The sequence below is a fragment of the Protomyctophum parallelum genome, assembly GCF_964188405.1.
Source record: "Protomyctophum parallelum genome assembly, chromosome: 14".
NCBI lineage: Eukaryota > Metazoa > Chordata > Actinopteri > Myctophiformes > Myctophidae > Protomyctophum > Protomyctophum parallelum.
In genome coordinates, this window is record NC_139709.1 from 39,442,475 (window position 1) to 39,462,834 (window position 20,360).

The 20,360-nt window shown below is 41.2% G+C and overlaps 1 protein-coding gene and 2 long non-coding RNA genes across 3 annotated transcripts; all 3 read left to right on the plus strand.

The window, feature by feature from the left end:
* Positions 1-7,650: 7,650 nt before the first annotated feature.
* Positions 7,651-9,219, plus strand: LOC310870373. Its single transcript, XR_014570230.1, has 4 exons — positions 7,651-7,752; positions 8,045-8,142; positions 8,907-9,001; positions 9,130-9,219. It is a non-coding gene; the product is annotated as an uncharacterized lncRNA (long non-coding RNA).
* A 495-nt stretch (positions 9,220-9,714) lies between these two features.
* Positions 9,715-10,905, plus strand: LOC310870374. Its single transcript, XR_014570231.1, has 3 exons — positions 9,715-9,841; positions 9,935-9,970; positions 10,829-10,905. It is a non-coding gene; the product is annotated as an uncharacterized lncRNA (long non-coding RNA).
* Positions 10,906-11,027: 122 nt separating this feature from the next.
* On the plus strand, positions 11,028-20,352 carry kif2c (kinesin family member 2C). Its single transcript, XM_083782074.1, has 13 exons — positions 11,028-11,127; positions 11,465-11,562; positions 12,093-12,194; positions 12,567-12,621; positions 13,018-13,180; positions 13,372-13,462; positions 13,600-13,663; positions 14,218-14,309; positions 15,216-15,358; positions 15,798-16,011; positions 18,466-18,576; positions 19,190-19,257; positions 20,179-20,352. Exons 1-13 carry the CDS (start codon positions 11,118-11,120, stop codon positions 20,324-20,326), a joined length of 1,359 nt encoding a protein of 452 aa, XP_083638200.1. The 5' UTR covers positions 11,028-11,117; the 3' UTR covers positions 20,327-20,352.
* Positions 20,353-20,360: the final 8 nt, after the last annotated feature.

The window sequence follows — 20,360 nt, forward strand, 5'->3', positions numbered from 1 at the left end:
GATTACAGCTGAACGATACGGACTATGAAAGTTCTGCCTGTGGTGTTTTAATCGGATAGGGCCAGATGTCATGTGTACTGTTTTTGGTGAGATTTGCACAGAAGCTGTAGGTGGAAGAGCAAAAAGTGTGTTTTCAAGAAAAGTAAAAATGGCGGAAAATCTATCCTGACGGGAGATGCGTCATGACCCAAGGAATCCAGGGAACTTTACGACCAACTTTAAGGCAAAATGTAAAGTGGGCTGTTATAGCGCCACCATGAGACTGATGTAATTATTTATTACATTAATTTTAATAATTAGTATGAACCTCTCCTCCAAGTCTTGTAACTGTAGCTCTGATGGTTTCTGAGAGAAAAATACTTCCCATGTAAGTGGAAGGGGTCATTTTAATGCACTAATAAATTAATTATTAATCATTAAATCATTTGTTAAAGTGAAAAAGACCTCTGTAATATTATGGTCAATGCCTGTGTGAAAAGTCAGAGCGATTGGTGCAGGCAGTGTTTCAGACAAACAGACATTCATTCGACAGACAGACAGACAGACATTGAGTGAATTATAGTAGAATGATGATGATTATGTATACAAGGCTCATGTTCAATTTGAGTGATCGCGCGTGCACGCACACACACACACCCACACACACACACACACACACACCCAACGATCAGGATTGTTGGGTGGAAACCTCATTAGGCTCAACACTCCAAAAGATCTACAAGCTCAAAATGTGTCATTTTGCGCCACATTTCAAGCTTGTGGATTTGCTACTTTTGATGCTTTTGTGTGACGCTGTAGTACGCCGATGTTCAAGTATGGCATTAATAATTCATGAAAGAAACTGAACAAAAACAACAACAGAAACACACTAGTGTGGGTAGCTGTTCAAACACAACTTCCAAAATGCACACAACATATTTATTGATTACGAGGATGCAAAATTAGAATGTGTAGAGTGTAGACTACTGTTCGCATTAGTCGAAATTCTAGCACCTGATGTGCTTGTCTTGAGTTCAAGTTGGAGCATTCATTGCTTTATTTGGCTGTTGGCTGTTATCACTTGGCTTCAAAATGATTGGAAATAACACAGTATACTAGCTGTTGAAACATCTGCTGTCCATTACCCGTCTTCACTCCTCAGCGTGTGGCAGCCTGACCAGTGACTCATGTTGCCTTTTTTGGCTCATCATTTGGCATGTTTTAACCTCTCACTCACATTTAAGCCATATGCAGACGTCGTTCAACTGCGTTGTCCCCAGAAAATAAGTTACTTTCAACTGAAATCTAATTTAGAACTACATTTTGTTCACTTGAAAGTCAGTTTCCCCCAAAAAAACATAAACACACACAAGCACACGCTCGCACTCACACGCTCGCACACACGCACATACGCACACACGCACACACACACACACACACACACACACACACACACACACACAAACACACATAAGCTGGTGAGGTTTTACTGTGTAGATGAGATGCCTGCCAGGTCTGTCTGGTCTGTTATTACTGCATTTCTCAGAAAATAAATCTTACACTAGCTATAGCATCTCAACCGTGACCTGCCTCACCTCTTCTTCTTACACTGGCAGTAGCATCTCAACCGTGACCTGCCTCACCTCTTCTTCTTACACTGGCGGTAGCATCTCAACCGTGCCCTGCCTGAGGCTGCCTCACCTCTAGCATTCTCAACCACCTGAGCTCACCTCGGCAAGGCCACATTTTGTCATCATGTGTATAGTGGTGAACAAGAACTCAACCCCCAGTACTCAAACTCTGAATCTCAAAGTAAAGATAGGCTTCTACTTCTGGTCAAATATTACTGGACTATACTGCAACAGAATGTTTGCTCAAATTTGTACTTAAGTTAAAGTAATGGAGTACTTTAAATAATAAAATGTTATAATACTGAAAATAGCCAATCTACAAGCTCACAAACTTTATAAAATATAAAGTAAAATGGGGCTTAAGTGGTTAACACAATCTTTACATACGACGCGACATGAGGCCGTCATAAGGATTAGAAAAAAATAGTGCCTTGGACGTCTGTGTACGTCCTAGCGCATCCTCAATGATACGGGGCGAGATAAGAATATTCAGAATTTTTCCTTCTTTTTTTTTTGGCATTTCGCTTTTCGCTTGCCGTAGGCTAACGCTCTGTGCAATTATTAGCTTGTCATTGACTCGCATGTTAGCGCGGCGGAAAGAATGACTCGTATCTCCTAATCCAGGCTCTCCGTGGTGATGAATGCTCCTCATCCGTCTCTCCCGCAAAATATGAACGCTTTTTGGATCATATAATCGTATAAATTAAAACGATCGGGATGTTAGGTCAACTCTGTCAAGTCAACTTTTTTAGGAAAGTGTTTCCGGTTCATGGCTTTCAGAGTAAAAGCGATCAGACAACTCCGGCACCCCAGAGCTCCTATTTTGATGCACTTCCGGCACAAAAAGTGTTTAATGTATACAAATTGTATAACCTGCAAAACTCTGCAAAGCTCTCAAATTGTAGTGGGTAAAAAGTACAAGAATTGTCTCTGAGATGTAGTGGAGTAGAGGTATAACGTATTAAAAACAATACTCAAGTAAAGTAGTGCCATCAGAAATGTACTTAAGTCCTGTACTACTGTTACATTGCCCCACTGCTGCAAATATGTAGGACGACGAAGCACACAGCTGTGATGTCACAGTGGCGGAGGAGCCGAGGAGGGGGCTCGCGTGAGACCGCATCATCTTCTCCTTTCGGACTGAAACCACAGCTTTACATCAGCTGTCTGTCTTTCAAGTCTTTGTCTGTTTGTGTGTGAGCGTGACCGCGTGTGTGTGTGTGTGTGTGTGTGTGTGTGTGTGTGTGTGTGTGTGTGTGCGTGCGTGTGTGCGTGTGCGTGTGCGTGTGCGTGTGCGTGTGCGTGTGCGTGTGCGTGTGTGTGTGTGTGTGTGTTGGGACAATAAATCTTTCAAATTGGATGGTAAGTTGCTTTGTGATTATGCCAAAGCCGGCTCTCTCATTTCGAGAACAGACTAACACATAGATATAAATGGCAATCTATCTTCAAGTAAAGTCATGTCCACATGTATTCATGAAGCATGTTTCACTTTTTTTTTCAATATTTGGTGACCCCAGGGTCTGTACTTGGTCCCCTCGTATTTTCCCCTGCCAAAATGTGCTGATCTATAAGCTCTGTAGATCAGCTATTTTCGCGGAATGTTTGTCTACGAGGATGTGACAAAAAATATGATGCTAGGGTTTATGTGGTTAAACACACAATCACATAGATCACAAATAAAAGAAACACAGACAAACAACAAACAGATACAGCTCAAAGGCACAACAGAGAAATAGTATACATGGGCACAAGTCAAACATCAGCTACATCAGGAAGATTCAAACTCTAAACTAACTAAATAATTAATATCAACCACCTGGCTTCCCAATTTTGAGCATGTCATATATATATATATATATATATATATATATAATTGTTTTCCCACGATTTTCTAAGCCATCTTTTTCACCCGGTGCCAATTTCCTAAGCTATATATGGGCACCACTCTCCCTCTGCCAAACTGGGGAGAGCCCCGGACTGAGCTCATGCTTCCTTCCTGAGCATGTCATTGTAGAGAAAAATAGGCCTAAAAAAGAAAACAATCTTGATTCCCAACCATAAAACATTTGACTATCCAAGTTTTGGTCCAAAATATTTATGGTTTCATAATGTGTTATCTGGCATTGTAAAATGGAATCATTTTAGTGCCACCAAGTCAATCGAAAACCATTTGAAAACTGATCCTACAAGCTGGAAGGCTTTGTCACCTACGGGTGTATGTCTAGGGGATGTGTCCCAAAAATGTACAGTAATTGCTTTTTATTATGTTGTACATTCCTTATTGATGATGTTAGAGCCGAACGCCAAGTCAAATATCATATGCACACTTGTTTCTCATTCTGTAATAAATATTGGTAAATCTATTCGTGAGTTGTCTGACTGAAGTCTTGTTATTTGTAAAACACTCATCACTTCCAGTTTGTGTTCAGAATACCAAGACAAGTATTAGGCCTAAACTAATTAAAATAGAAATATCATTCTTAGTTTTACTGCTATTTCTTAGTCTGGTAGCAGTTAAGCAGTAAATGGTGCCAAGGTGTGGTCATTTTGACAGGATATCACCTCATAACTAGGGATGCACCGATCCGGCTTTTTGGCATTCGATACCGATTTCGATAAATGGGGGTCCAGTATCTGCCGATACAGAGTACCGATCCGATACCCCCCACAAAGAAACGTAATAACCTATTAAGCTGTATGCCTCACTGTGGACACTGTGGAGTCTGGAATCATTATTTTGTGTAAGGCAACATCAAGGCTTGACTTAAACATTACTTTCCCAACTTTGTAAAACAAAATGTAACAGACACAGATATAAATGCACTGAATTATTTATTAAATAACTGTGCAACAATTAGACCAGGTTAATGTGTGAGCAGGCTAGCCTGGCTGCATTCCACATGTTATACTGTCAATACTACACTGCTGTGTCAGAGGAGGTAGAGTTGTTTTCATACTGTAATTACACATAATTATCGGATCAGATCGGATCGGATAATGGATCGGCCCATTTGCCACCGATACCCGATCTAGAATTTTAGCCTGGATCGGCGCCGATCTCCGATACGAGTATTGGATCGGTGCATCCCTACTCATAACTACTCTCTGAGTCAGAGGAGAATGAGTAATAGCTGTCTTTAGTCATTCATGTGTTATGATGACCCAGTCACTGTTGTTGTGGTTTGTTTTCCTACTGTGTGTGTGTGTGTGTGTGTGTGTGTGTGTGTGTGTGTGTGTGTGTGTGTGTGTGTGTGTGTGTGTGTGTGTGTGTGTGTGTGTGTGTGTGCGTGCGTGCGTGCATGCATGATGCATGCATGGGTGCGTGTCTGCGTGCATGTGTGTACTGTACTAACTAGTGATGTGATGGGAAAAAGGTTACAAACAAAGCTGTCTGAAGAATTATTTCCAGTGTCCGATACGCATTGGGTTATCAGCCTGTCGAATGCACTGAGTTTTGTCATGAATCCCACTTCCCCATGTTTCTACAGATGCGGGTCCTGTAATCGGTCCATTCGAAGTTATTGCTACCGCTGGATTGAACTCCAACTAACATCAATTTGCCTCGATTTACCTCTACCACTTTCACCTCTTTTGTGTCCGAGCATAGACATGGTAACGTCCCGCCTGCCTCTGATTGGCCTACCGATACTGCCCGGCTTGACTGTCCTCCGAGGTGGATATAGCTATGCTGGATAGTCTGTTGCGAGGTTACTCCGTGGTGGGAAATAATAAAAGTAGTTACGATATGATACAAGAGAACTGTAACTTGTAACTTTTATTTTTGTAGGCGGTTCATTTTCTCTTCATGGTCCTCACTAATCACACTATCACAGGCTACATTCATGAGCTGGACAAAAACATATATAGTTTTCAAAGGCACAATATTTTTGTTGGATACAGCCACATTTGAATGCATCAATTATTTGTTGTATTTTTCCCTGGACCAAACGGGATACCCAAATAAATAAATAAATAATTATTTGCTACCATGTCATGAACCATACAGTCACCCTGTCAGTCACAATAACTCGAACCTCAGCAACCACAACACACCACCTACTGTTTATCAGTCAATTGAAAATTGACATTTGGAATTGTTGGCTTTCATGTCAAAGCCCAAAACCTCTAGCTCGAACCAAAAGGAAATAGCAAATTCACTCCTAGGATTATTATGAGTGAATGATCACTCATAATAATCGCCCACATACACATACTGTTCCCATGCAGTTACTCACATACCTTCCAACGGCAGATAGTGATACAACACAACATACAAAACTGTAGATTCACATCAGCGTTCAATTCCAGAGCCACAAACAGTTGCTGAACGTATTTAATTGCAACCCAGTCATTGGGTCCCAAAATGACAGTATACCCTGGTAGTACACCAGCTTGAATCACACAGTAAGCACACAGCATACAACACAAGCATGCAGCAGCAGTAGTAGCAGCAAAGAAGGAAAAAACAAAGTTCCTACCTTGAGCCGTCTTCACAACTAGTTTATGATGAGCCCTCCAGCGGCGTCTCCAATCAGCTCGTGTACCTGTGGAGCAGGTTGAGAGACACACCATAAGCTTTGTGTATAAGTAAATAAGTAAGGTAGAAAGAAAGTAAGCTGACCATGAGCCACATACTAGTGTACACCAGTGGGTTTCAACCCTTTTCATAACAAGGTGCATTATTTATTGGCCATTTGAGCCATAGACCACCGTTTGATGTGATTTAGTCTCTCAGGCCCCAAACTAAAGAATATTTTGTTGTTGTTGGATAAGATTTTGTCCATGCTGTATTGATGTTGGTACCATTAGAGAGATAACAGGCAAATGTTGATCATAATAACAATTCTTCTACATTATCTAATATACTTCTTGTAAATTAGGAAATACAGATTTAACAATAATTTAATTCTTGAGAGCGTAAAATGAAACCCATGTCCATTTGGTTTAATTTTAAATGGTAAAATCATTGATAAATGGTGCATTTCTAAAGCGTTGTTTGGGTAGCACTGCTTCTGGTTTGTTGGGCTGAGCATAGGGAGCCCCCTCATGCTCTGCTGGATGTCTACGACTACCACAGTTGACAGCAGGGCAAATATAATTCCAGAAGACATGAAGTAAAAGTAACACTCCAGAAACATACTGTTTGAGATGATGCACACTGGAAAACGTAGGATATTATATTCAGCATGTGGACCGTCTCCGTCTGACTGATGGTTGCGGGCTTGCGGCACCGTGCGCTTGTGTTTGGAGTTCATGATTCATCCATGGTGTAAATATGTTCCGACACTACCACAGTGTGGTGAAGCATGATATTGCACAATTACTGCTTCATTGCATGGACTGCAAAACCAATACTTTATGTTGATAATTTTGCCTATTAAATCCTAAATCCAAGTTAATTCCGTAGGACTATGTGGTTTGCATGGGCAACAGTGTGTCTTTATATCATTAATTAATAACGTAACATAGCCTAATTTCAAATTGAATATCATTTTTGATTGATTGATTGAAATATTTATTAACAGTTTGCAGAATTACAGTACATTTCAAGCACAAACTCAATACAAAGACTGTTAACTGTGAGTGGACGACCCAATAAAGCATTACACTTGTTTACAACAGGGTCCACATTGTTCAATTCATCAAAACATTTAGAGACATACAAATAGACATTTCTATGTAGCTAAAGAACATAACAGGAATTCATCATATAGGAAGCAAAAAGGGAAAAGATACATATACAGTGAGGGGAAAGGGGGGGTATTCATATATATCATATACCCCAATGGATGGAAGCAAGCCGTATGCTTTCTTGGGTTTAACATTCCTGTGCTTTTTTCTGCAAACTGTTAAGTAATCAATCATTATATTGATTGAATTTGCCCAAGTCAAACCAAACGCCAATCGTCATCAGTCTGATCATGACAACTTCCTGTCATTCGACCAATCACTAATACTCTATGCCAATCACGTGTTCCAAAGTGCTGATAAAATACCAAAGAAGCAGAACGCAGCCAATCAGCAGCCGTTCTCAACCGGACAACGGTTTGATTCAAACGAAACGCAGGCAAACAGTGCAGTGGTGTGTTTTTGTTGAAAAATAAAATACTCTGCGTTCGCTCGATTAGTCTTCTTTTTAGTGGTAAGTACGGTGATCCAATGCTGTTCTTCTTTTCTTGACCAAATGTTAATGTTATTTAGATGGCCAGTTGTTTAGACAAATGCAATGTTTAGCCTGCGGTGTCTAGTTTATTCGAGGCACCACTAGATGTTGTTCTCTCGGCACTCCAATGCGACGTGGAGAACTTTGACAGGAGTTCATGCTTATTCCGATAAGTCGATCGGGATAAAGGCCCTGCTAAATGGCTAAAGTGTTGTTCATTGTGTTTAATTTCGCAAAAAGTAATGTTCGGCTAACGACTGTTACTTTACAGTGTTTTCGGCGCAGGCGGAACTACTTACCTCGAAGAAATGGAGGCACATATTATTGGGAGTCTGCTCGGCCAGACTGTGAACATAAGCAGGAGCGATGGTCAGTCCATGTCATTTCTTTGCTCTATATTCCCACAATCATTGCAGTTATTGCTAACTAGTCTTTTTGTGTAATTATGGGAAGGTTTTTTAAAATAGGATAAGTATTTATCCTATTCTACTTTTCTTCAACTGTTCACTCGGCAAATGTTTCAGCTTCTGAGCTATGCCTTCCTCTGTAGCGGCTATTTGTATTCAGCCCTTACGTACGTCTCACACCTGAAGCTGATTATCTCAATCAACAATGATTCAATTGGGGTCGCGTAGGAGTACTAGTACTTCAACTCCTAGAGCTGTAGGCTATGGACCAGAGCAGGTTCAATTATATGTATGCAAACCACTGCCCCTATTAAAAATGCACTTATATCTTGGCCAGAGCTTACTTGCCGTATGACTATTTCTGCGTTACATCATGCATATAAATTGTAAGAGCATAATTCAGACTTTTCTTTTTAGTAATGGTCCAAGTATGCCCTGGTTGAGCTGTGTATTTTGAATAGGGGCATGATTTGTATGAGTTTATTGAAAGGGCTTTGGGTATATGACAGCCTTGCATAAGCCAGGGACAAAAGGACTGAAGACATGGCCAACAATGATTGAATATGACATGGTATTATAAAGAGCATATTCCTGATTTTGGGTCTACTGTAATATTATTGCCATGATAACCCTATGTTGTAGTGAGTGATCCAGTTGACTATCTCTGATACATTTTTTTTAACAAATGTATGTTCATACCCATTTCATGAATCTATATGCAACTAGGCCGAGTTCATTCTTCAGTGGTCAAGTCTGTGGACGAAGCCAAAGGTGCGGTTATGGTTGAGTGGACAGAGAGGAATGCAATCAAAAGGAAGGAGGCAAGTGTCAAAGCTGGTGTTTATGGATTTTTTTAAGTCGGCCAGGTCAACAAGTATTCACCCTTGGTTGACAAATGTTTCACAGAAACCCTGCCTAACCTCTACCCATGTTCATCTGTGGTGTACAGGTGGATTTTGAAGACCTGAACGCCAACAACAAGGAGCTGCTGCTTCACCTCACCTCTTTCGTTGTGAAAGAGACTCCATCCATGGACAAGGCAAGTGTGAACAAGATTTCCATGCAATCAAGCTTCTTTGGCTTTTCCATTAAAGTGAAACTGATCGATGGCCTGCACTGGAGAGTGGAGATGTCCCTAGCCTTGTTTGTACTGATATGTACTTTTTGTTTTGTCCCCCCCCCCCTTTTGGAATATCCACATAGTGAGTCTGTAACCGGAGATGAAACTGCATGCATGATTGTGAGCTTCATATAATTGGTCCTTGCTAATGTTCATAATCATTTTGTCTACTGTGCCTCGGAGGACTAGACGCGTCAAAAACCTGCTTACCATTGACATAAATGGATGATGAATCTAATCTAATAAGAACTCAATGCTTTCTATTACTGGAAATTTGGCATGCTGTAATGGAATCCATTGTACTTAATCTAAAACATCGAAATTGTTTGCTGGGGGAAAAAAACTGCCTAATGGTGTTCTGGTAAATCGCTCCTATGAAACACAGAAGAAACTTATCATGAGCAATATGAGTGATATGGCTTGTTGCATGAGCTCATAGTGTCATGTCTGTCATGATAACTGTACACCTGTCTCTTTTCTTTCCCTTTGCAGAAATACCTTAGCCGCCTGCGCTCGTCCAGGATTCCTGCTCCTCCAACTGGTATGTAAATTGGTTTTCACTACACTTCTGATTCATGTCCATTTTGGCATTTGTATATATTGACTGTTTTCTCCCAACAATTTCTTTCGAAAGCCACTGTTCCAGCAGCCGTTGTGGCTGAACAGACAGGTTGGCATGCTATACATGTTTCTCTTTGTAAAGCTGACGATCACATAATCACAATCACTTATTCTCCATAAGGTCATGAATGGGTGTTTTGGGATTATGTTGCCTGTAAAGTCATTGTGTAGCTGATGATCATATCTGAACAGTTGAATCGTTACAGGTTAAGGAAGGGGTGAAATGAAATCGTAATTTAATGGTTTTACGCATGTCCCATCTCATGGGACATGTGTAGATTTTTTTTAAATTATTATTTAAGACAATGCAAGGACAATGCACCTTAATCAACATGTGATATTGCAAATGAAAATGGAACAGTTGCCCATAAGCTAATTATAATACATTTTGTTTAGATATTTTAATGTGAAAACAGTTAATCACATCTGACTATGCAATGACTTTATGCATGTTCCCTTATAGGCAACCCCACGAAATGCTGTCTTCAATTGATAATGTAATAATCACCAAATGGGATTTAATATGCTTTTAAATGTGATTTAATGTGCTTTTCGTTTCAGTCTTGTAGATGATTTTAATACCTGCTGAGCTTAGCCTTTCACTTTTCGGTGGGGGTGCATGTCAGTCTTTAAGGGCAGCCCTGCCGATTTAACCAGACTGTTAAATCTGTGATGGAGCTCTGACATTCTGATGACACTTACTGTAGACTGCCTACCTACCTTTGCAGTTGTCTTTTGCAAACTGCTTTTGCTGTGTGGCTCAGAAACCCCAAGTCTTTGTTTCTCTCCCCAAGTAAAGTGCATGCTTTAGTTTACTTTACACAATGTGGAAAAGGAGATTATTTTAAAGTTCAATCATTACCATCACAACTTGGGTTCCTGTTTGACTTACATTTCACTTCTTTAGTTTCCAGGGCTTCGACAAGGCAAACATGCATGTTTGTGGCGCCACTTCAACCCACATTCGTAGAGCCAACTCCTCCATTTGCCCTCCCCTCAACTGGTTGGTATTCACTTCACCCCTGATCTGGCTACATAAGACTAACATGCATGCATCTGTATATTTATAACTAACTCTTATCTCTCTCTCTCTCTCCTTGGTAGCCACCAAAAAGGTGAGGAAGGATGCAGGCGCCAATAATCGTCACCGTGAGGAGGCAAAGGAGAACGATGAGGCCCAGGACATTGTAAACAACATGGTCAAAGGTCAGGATTGGGGGGTGGAATCATATTCGCTGAACTACAACTGACACTATAAAACAATGTTTTACATTGTGTTAAACAAGAAAATGTTTCTTTAACCCATTCTGACCTGAGATCAGATTCTAAAAGTGTCTTCGATTTTTCAAAAATAGCAGACCTACAAGCTCGTATCGTGCCACTCGGTGGTGCGATATGAGCTTGTAGATCTGCTATTTTTCAATAGCTAAAGCATAACATGATGCCAACACCAAAATGGGTGCCCGGTCAGAATGGGTTAACAGGACTAGACTTGTTTTTTCTTTTCTTTTACTGACCGTAATGTTGCATATTCTGTACACAGGCCCAAGACCATCCATGGCTCCAAAGGATAAAATCAAGCCCAACAAAAGGATGTCTGGTGTTGTGAAGCCCCCTGATGCTCAAATGAAGAGGGGGAAGGTGAGACAAATTGCCTAGGAATCCAGTTAATAGTCTAAGGCAGGAGTTCTCAACGTTTTGGGCCAGGGACCCCCGGAAATGCTTTGGCTATGTCTCATGACCCCCTCCCCCCTCCCCACCCCAATTCAAATTGACCACTACAAATACAATAACCTTAATAATACAAGATGCATCATAAATAAATTATGCATGTACTATGTAAACTCTTAATTTCCATTGTCCAGCCATTCAGTAGCAAAATAAATAATTACATCAACTATGTTCATGCACTTTCCCTAGCCATAATGGCCTTACAGGCGTATGCAAAGGCAAACAATTATGAAAGTTAGTTTGTATATTATGTAGACATGGTTGCAGTCAACTGTGTTTTGTATATATTTATTTAACCACAGTAGTTGCAGGTGAAAGTAGCTGGTCCAGTGTCTATGCCTTCTGCAACTATTGTCACTCACTGGACTGGCAGATTTAGGCTGAGGCGTGCTGGTAGACTCTATTTGTCCTTTGGTTTAATTCCCATTTGTTTCCTGCAGTTTGGAGAGGTCTCCCAGTCCCGGCCCCACCAGAAGTTTTATGAAATGATCGAGGAGTTCAGAGAGACCCTGGACATGAACCCTCCCAAACCTATGGATGAAGTAAGATGTTAACTTTGTTATATTTTCTTGCTCAATGGGTGCATGCTGTATCAATTTTGTAACGTGTATATGGATGATTGTAGCATTCACCCAGAATCACTAATGGGAGTTGTACTTATTAGGGCTGCAAGATATTGGCGAAACGTGCATTAACGGTGTTAAATATTCTGGCGATGTGATCCGGTTTGCTGCTCACATGGAACCCAGGTGTGCGACTGGGTCTAAAAGAAGGAAAAAACATAACCTGAATTGTAATGGTTATTTTCCATATTTTGTAGCCCTACCTACGACCTAGTATGTCAGCTTAGCACATATTTGATGGCTTATCACTGATCTCAGTTTCTCAATTCTGATCTTTATTTCTTTGTACAGGTAGAAGATCAAAAGTTATGCGTGTGCATACGCAAGCGGCCGTTTAACAATAAAGGTAAGCGGGCCATTCAACAATGTTTAAAGAAGAAACATGTTATCAAAACCTGTCATCAGTTTTGCATGGAATTACATTTAGTAGTACACCACTAAATGTACTACATCTGTGTTGGTCATCTCGGTGATCCCATGTTTCTGACCTTTTCCACTTGCATCCTATACTTTGTTCCTATGAGAGGAACCCTGCAGCATTCCTTTTTATCAGAGGTAGAACCAAATCAAACACTAATGACAGCGGAGCCTTGAGGTGTTGCCAAAACAGACTAGTACACTAAAATGCATGTTCCAATCCATACAGTATGACTTTAAATGAGTACTTAACAAATGTTACTGCAACATGAGGTTTTCACTTGACGGCTGATTATTTATTTTCCCTGATCTGTCATATTCCCAGAACTGGCTAGAAGGGAGATTGATGTAGTGTCTGTGCCCGGCAATGGAACTGTGCTGGTCCACGAACCCAAGACCAAGGTGGACCTCACAAAGTACCTGGAGAATCAGGAGTTTCACTTTGATTACTCCTTCGATGAGAACGCCACCAATGACATGGTCTACAGGTAATCCTATGGCCTATTTCTTTACTCCAGTGCTTCTCAAACCCCAACGTGCTTTGTGGGACCCATTTCCCTACATGTCATTGGTTTTTAGACTGCAAATAACCACTGGAAACATGGCATCCCTGTTCTGGGCCAACATTTGCAGAAGTGGTTAAAAGGACAGTATTAATTATATCCCCCCCCCCCCATAGGTTCACAGCCAAACCCCTGGTCCAGTCGATCTTTGATGGTGCCATGGCAACTTGCTTTGCGTATGGACAAACGGGCAGTGGAAAGACTCATGTAAGAGTGCAGTCTGTTCATAGTGCCGGAGAACACAAGATCACACATTTGATGCACTATGGGTTGAATCTGAGCCTACTAATGCAGTAGTTAAAATGTACCATGTGCTTATGGTATGTCACTTTACTTATTTCCAGACCATGGGAGGTGACTTCTCTGGGAAGCGCCAGAACAGCACTAAAGGCATCTATGCCTTGGCAGGTAAGCCATACTCATACAATTTCCATACCAAAAACCATGTAGTCTTAAAAATGGCTACCTCATGGATTAAGGGTCGCAGTCAAGCATAAAATGCATCGCGGCACCACACATTGTATGCTTGTAGATGGCTCATTGCTGGTTATTAATTATTTTGCATTAAAACTTGCAATAAATGCAACGTCAATGTTCCAGAAAATCCTAATGAGCTCAGATATGTAAGCAAAGGTTAAAGCCTGGTTGGCTATGGCAGGCTAACAAAACATAATTATGCTAATTGTTTATGAAACTGTGCTAATTCACAAACCAATCACACTAGGACTTGGACCTAGCAACATCTTTCAGTAATTGGATTTTATTATTGCTTTAATTCATGTGACCCCCACTAGGCTAGTTAAACCACTTAATCCTGTATATTATGGGGTTCCCTACCTTCACTGAAAATCTGTTTCTCTTAGCTGAAGATCACTGACCGTTCACATTGCGCTGTGAGCTTGTAGATCTGCTATATGGGGCAGAAATGGGTCAACTTAAAAAAAATGTTGTCCCTTACACAGCCCACGATGTGTTCAGCCTAATTACCAGCCGAAGGTATGCCCACTTGGATCTCTGTCCATACGTCTCCTTCTTTGAGATCTACAATGGCAAGGTATGAAAACTATTAATCTAATAAACATGTGCTGTTGTACCCAAATGTGTAGCGATCTTACATTTTCAACCTAATCTTCGTATCGTATCTGGTTTCTAGTATCTCTAGTCTAGAACAAAAGCCTAACCAAATTTGATGTAAAATCTAAGTAAAAATTAATTCAGTTGTGAAAACGGATACAGGCTTTGGGCCCTAGGGCCTAGGTTTGTTTCCATTGTGTTCCTCTGTATAATATCGGCAGATATGACCCTGCAAATTGAGATTGGATCATATCGGTCATAATCGTGCAACCCCTAATTATAAAGAGGGATGGAATATGGCTGGAATGGTCCTGAAGTCCTACATCATATTATGGACTTGTGTGGAGGGGGAAAAATAGTCGATACCCCTTGGCTTGTACAGTTATCTGTTTTTAGAAAAGTTGTATTAAAAACACTTGAATAGTGTGTTGTCTATAATGACATAGCAGATTGAAGTGACTAAGCGATAATATCTGGCTGGAACTCCCTGCCTAGCTGCAGGGCTGGAGCAAAACGACAAAGTCGGAAAACGAGAAAGTGAGTTGATCAAATGGAATCTATTTTCGGTACTGCTTCGTCTATTTCTCGCTTGAATATTTTCAGACATTTTTGAGAGCAATGTTTAGCTGCAAATGACATTGTGTGTGTTTGTGTTTACATGGCTGTCATGTTGGAAACGGCAGTAAATCAGCGGGGCGCAGCTGGTGCTCTGAGGGTTTGATTAGGCATTGGTCTGTATTGGAGTACGTTATCAGAAATGACAGACCGCTGAATTCACCGATTGGCCAATCAGAATAAAGCATTCAACAAAGCCATGTAATCTATTCTAATTGGTGGGGTGTGTGGACCAAATGAACCAACATGACAAAGTGTTTTGTCATTTCAGGTCTATGATTTATTGAACGACAAGACCCAACTGCGTGTTCTGGAGGATGACCGGCAGCAGGTGCAGGTGGTCGGCCTGCAGGAAGTGGGTGTCTCTGCAGCGGAGGACGTCATCAAGATCATAGAAGTCGGCAGTGCTTGCAGGTAGGCTACAGTATATTAATGCTGAACAATGTCACCCATGTTTGTGAAGGCTTTGTTTTCAACAATGGCGAATCTACATTTTTAACCCATTAAGACCTGAGACCATAGTCTACAAAATGTCTTCCAAATCCTGACAGTTTTCTGAAAATGTATCGGTGCACTGGTGCTCAAACCTTTTCATGTCAAGGACCAACTGAATTATCTGTATTTGGCCGCAGACCCCCATCTGAAAATATATATTTTCCAGGCACCCCAGAAGCAAATATTTGAGTTAAAAATGTTCACTGAGAATTTTTCAAATATTTCCCCAGATTTCTTTCTTTTTTTTTTCTCAAAAATGGCTATTTTTCAACAGCTAAAGTTAGAAAAATAATGGGTAAAAGCTAAGCCGACACAGACACACTGTCCTACAAACTGTTCTCTTCTGTCACTCCTATAGGACGTCTGGCCAGACTTCTGCGAATGCCAACTCGTCCCGCTCCCACGCCATCCTCCAGATTGTCCTGCGATGCAACAACCGCGCACGGACCTTGCACGGGAAGTTCTCTCTGATCGACCTGGCTGGGAACGAGCGGGGCTCGGACGTCACCAGCAACGACCGCGCCACAATGGTGGAAACCAATGAGATCAACCGCAGCCTGCTGGCCCTGAAGGTATTGGCCCATTCTGAACGGGCACCCATTTTGGTGTCGGCATCATGTCATGCTTTAGCTATTTAACCCATTCTGACCTGAGATCAGATTCATACGAGGTTTCCGCCGGACACACACTGGTCTGATGAACCCATTCTGACCTGAGATCAGATTCTAAAAATGTCAGTCGTTCGATTTTTCAAAAAATAGCAGACCTACAAGCTCGTATCGCGCCACTCGGTGGCGCGATATGAGCTTGTAGATCTGCTATTTTTAAATAGCTAAAGCATAACATGATGCCGACACCAAAACGGGTGCCCGGTCAGAATGGGTTAAAAATGGCAGATCTACAAGCTCATATCGCGCCACCGAGTGGCGCGATACGAGCTTGTAGGTCTGCTATTTTTTTTTAAATCGAAGAACGACTGACATTTTTTAGAATCTGATCTCGGGTCAGAATGGGTTCATGAGACCAGTGTGTCCGGCGGAAACCTCGTATGAATCTGATCTCAGGTCAGAATGGGTTAAGCATAGATATAAAAATGGATGCCTCATTGGCCGCTGAAGTTCGTTGGAGCGATGTGTGTTGAAGGAGGGGCAGAATAATTTACCCTGGGGCAAGGACTGTATAAAGAGGACAGGAAGCGAAGACTGTACGGGTGCTACCATGTTGCTCCATGGAAGGAAAGAAACATGCGCAGTTGAGACCAGGAAGTTGGACATGCATATGGCCCAGCAGATGGCGTGAGGTGACTAAAGACCTTGCTGAATGTAGGGACGCTTGTATCTCACTCTTCTGCCAGCCTATATGCTGAAGCCAGCTTGGCTCAGTGCTCACCATGAACGGACTGACTGAGACAGCCGTGTCATGATCAGTGCAACTATAATATCTATATAATTTTATGTAATACAGTGGTTTTCAACCTGGTCTGGGGACCACCAGCACCCTTGAGGGGGTTTCAGCTAGGTAGTCTCCAGCTTGGTAACCAAATGGACTCTTATAGATCTTTAACTCTTGAGAGCGTAACCCGTCCATTTGGTTTCATTTTAAACTCTCAAGAGTTCAATTATTAAGATCTGCATAATAAGTCTACACAAGAGAATGTAGAATAATTGTTATTTTGATCAACTTTTGCCTGTTGTCTCTCCTTAAGTAGGCTACCATCATCAATACACATGCTGTATTGATGATCGTACATGGAGAGATTGTGGTCAAGATCTTATTAAATGAAAAAGTTTTGGGTCTGAGAGGCTACATCTCATAAAAAAATGGTGGTCCATATGGATAAAATGCCCAATAAATAATGGGACTTGATACAAAAAGGTTTGAAAACCACTGTATTACATAAAATTATATAGATATTATAGTTGCACTGATCATGACACGGCTGTCTCAGTCAGTCCGTTCATGGTGAGCACTGAGCCAAGCTGGCTTCAGCATATAGGCTGGCAGAAGAGTGAGATACAAGCGTCCCTACATTCAGCAAGGTCTTTAGTCACCTCACGCCATCTGCTGGGCCATTTGTGCCATATGCATGTCCAACTTCCTGGTCTCAACTGCGCATGTTTCTTTCCTTCCATGGAGCAACATGGTGGCACCCGTACAGTCTTCGCTTCCTGTCCTCTTTATACAGTCCTTGCCCTGGGGCAGGAAGTACACAGAAGTGTGGAAGGCACGTTACGTCACACTGCCACTCGAGTGATTACTGGCCAATCGCAGCACATATTTTCCGGGCCTTATCAGACCCGAACATGTGCTCTGTGACGCACGCTCATGCTTCCACGGTGCTTCGCAAGGAATCTTGGGAAAGTTTTGCCCTCTCTTGAGAAAGGGCGTCTACCTTTATGTCTATGGTATTAAGAATGGCTGCACACTTGTCTCTGAAGTTGCAGTGGTGGAAGGAAAGGGCAGAAACCTTATCTCCATATTATTATTTTTTTTTTTAACTCATCACACAAGCATCTAAACCGCATTGTGAGTGTGTAGATCTGCTGCTTTGTTACAGAGTTTGAATGCTGACTGAGAAGTGACAGTTTTGGAAATTATATGAATATTTTACTTCTACTCTATAAATAACATTCATGTTAACTAAAGCAGATTAATAATCTAAATATGCAACATACCTAGCCAACGCTATTTTACTTCGGTACAAAGGTATGGCATCAAAAATGCACTTGAAAAAATAAAATAAAATGCAGGACATGACTTGCTCTGATCTGAGTTCCCAGAAGTTCTTTCTTGCCACCTTACGGTTTTAGATGCTGAGTTAAAGCTGACATATCTCTGAGGTCCTTTAGTGACATCTAGAGGCAGTGATCGGATATTACACGAATCCATGAGCTGCAAAATGGACTGAATTCTAAAATGCACTTCAAAATGTTGATGCTCAATATATATTGGTTACACATGCACTCTTATTTATTGTAATTTGTACTCTGGGCTCTTAATGAATAGTGTTTCTCTCACTCCCACAGGAATGCATTCGCTCCTTGGGGAGGAACGGGGACCATGTGCCGTTCAGACTGAGCACCTTGACGAAGGTACTCAGAGACTCCTTCATTGGTGAGAAGTCCAGGACCTGCATGGTATGTATACAAACATGGAACCATTAAAATGCCTACTGGCTTCCAGCGTGTTTCGGAATAAATCAATGGGTTTTAAATATTTAGATGCATGTCAGTCATACTGACTGAAGGTTGCCTTTTGCATTGATTGACAGTTGCACCATTTCTCCTACTGCAGTTTACTCGACAAAAAAAAAAAAAAGGTCACTTTGTTAGTTCCTACTTTGTTATTTATAGAAAATGGAAATATATTTGCATAAACAGACTTATTTGTACTATAGGCAGACAAAGGAATCGGTGCCACTTTGTTTTTGCAAATGATGACTGTCGATTAGTATCGGCAATAAAATGTATGCTAGAAATGACTCCGGTCTCCTGGCTAGAAGTTTTGTATAGGCTCTATAAAGCACCATAGGCTAGCAATTCTGTTGGCCTAGGACTTCTCTACTTGGAAGTGCCCACAACCTACAAAATTGCAAATACACTGGTATTTGAGTTTTTTTGCTGCCAACAGATTGGAGAAGAGTAAAAAGACCTGACGGATGAAAAATGCTTTAAAACCATGCAAATGACTGGTGCTCAGTTGGTTAACCATGAATATTAACGTACCTGCACCTTTCCTCCTTCTCGCCAGATTGCACTGTGCGCTCCAGGCATGGCTTCATGTGACTACACCATGAATACGCTGCGCTATGCGGACAGGTAGACGTTTATTTCATGAAACTACACCTGTGGTCCCCATTTGTACACTTAACAGAGTTTGTTCTGGACCTGTTTGGAACCTTTCTAGAAACCCTGAGGGTCCCTGGACCTTGAGTTTCTCTGTCCACTCAGAGTGGGACTGGAAATTGGTACACCGCAAACTCAATAATGTTAAATATTCTCCAGATCATTTCTTCCACTTAGTTAGTATTTACTGTGTATAGAATCGACTCTGTAAAATTAGAAAATGGTATTTACACTGAAGAATTCTCTCTTCAGTTTATTTGGACTAGTGCAGTCCAACGAGATGGTTTTGGAGAACCGCTCAGACAATTTCCATTCCACACAGGTGTCAAGAGTGTCACTCGAATAAACGGCTTCACAATGTAAATACATTAGGTACTGCATCAACAAATCTATGTAAATATCGTTTGACTTTGTATCAAATCATTTTGCAATGCAAATAAATCAATTATTGATCAATACTAATGTGTGCATTGTATTTAGCAATTTTAAGAAAAGGGGTTTAATTACTTTTCAATATCGCTACACTTGGTCTATCGATAAATGTGTATTTGTTCATGTCACGGTGTGGGTTTGTCCATATGTGTTACTTCAAATACAATGTCCATGTATGCAAGAGAACCACTGTTTACTTATGTATATCCATAATGTTTCCCTTAACCCATTTAGACCTGGTGCAGCCTATATCTTTGAATCCGCGAGCTAAATGGGTTAAAAGAGAACTGCACTATCCACACGGATTTAATTTCTTTGTTACTGTGGATTTTAAAATCATTGTCATCAACCATGTATTGTAATGCGTGTCGTTACACCTGACCCTTACCATGCATATACACAGAATGGCCATGCATACAGATACAAGTCACCTTGATTGGGTTTTCTTGTCATTTCTATTAGGGTGAAGGAGTTGAACGGTCCCAAGGCCCCGCGTCCTGCCAAGGCAGCAAAACCCATAGACAGCAGCTCATCGGAGGAGGAAGAGGAGGAGGAGGAGGAAGGGGAGGAGGAGGTCAGATTGGACACGGCTCCCAAATATCCTGACTGAAATAATAAGTCATACTAGTCTCTGGCATTTCATT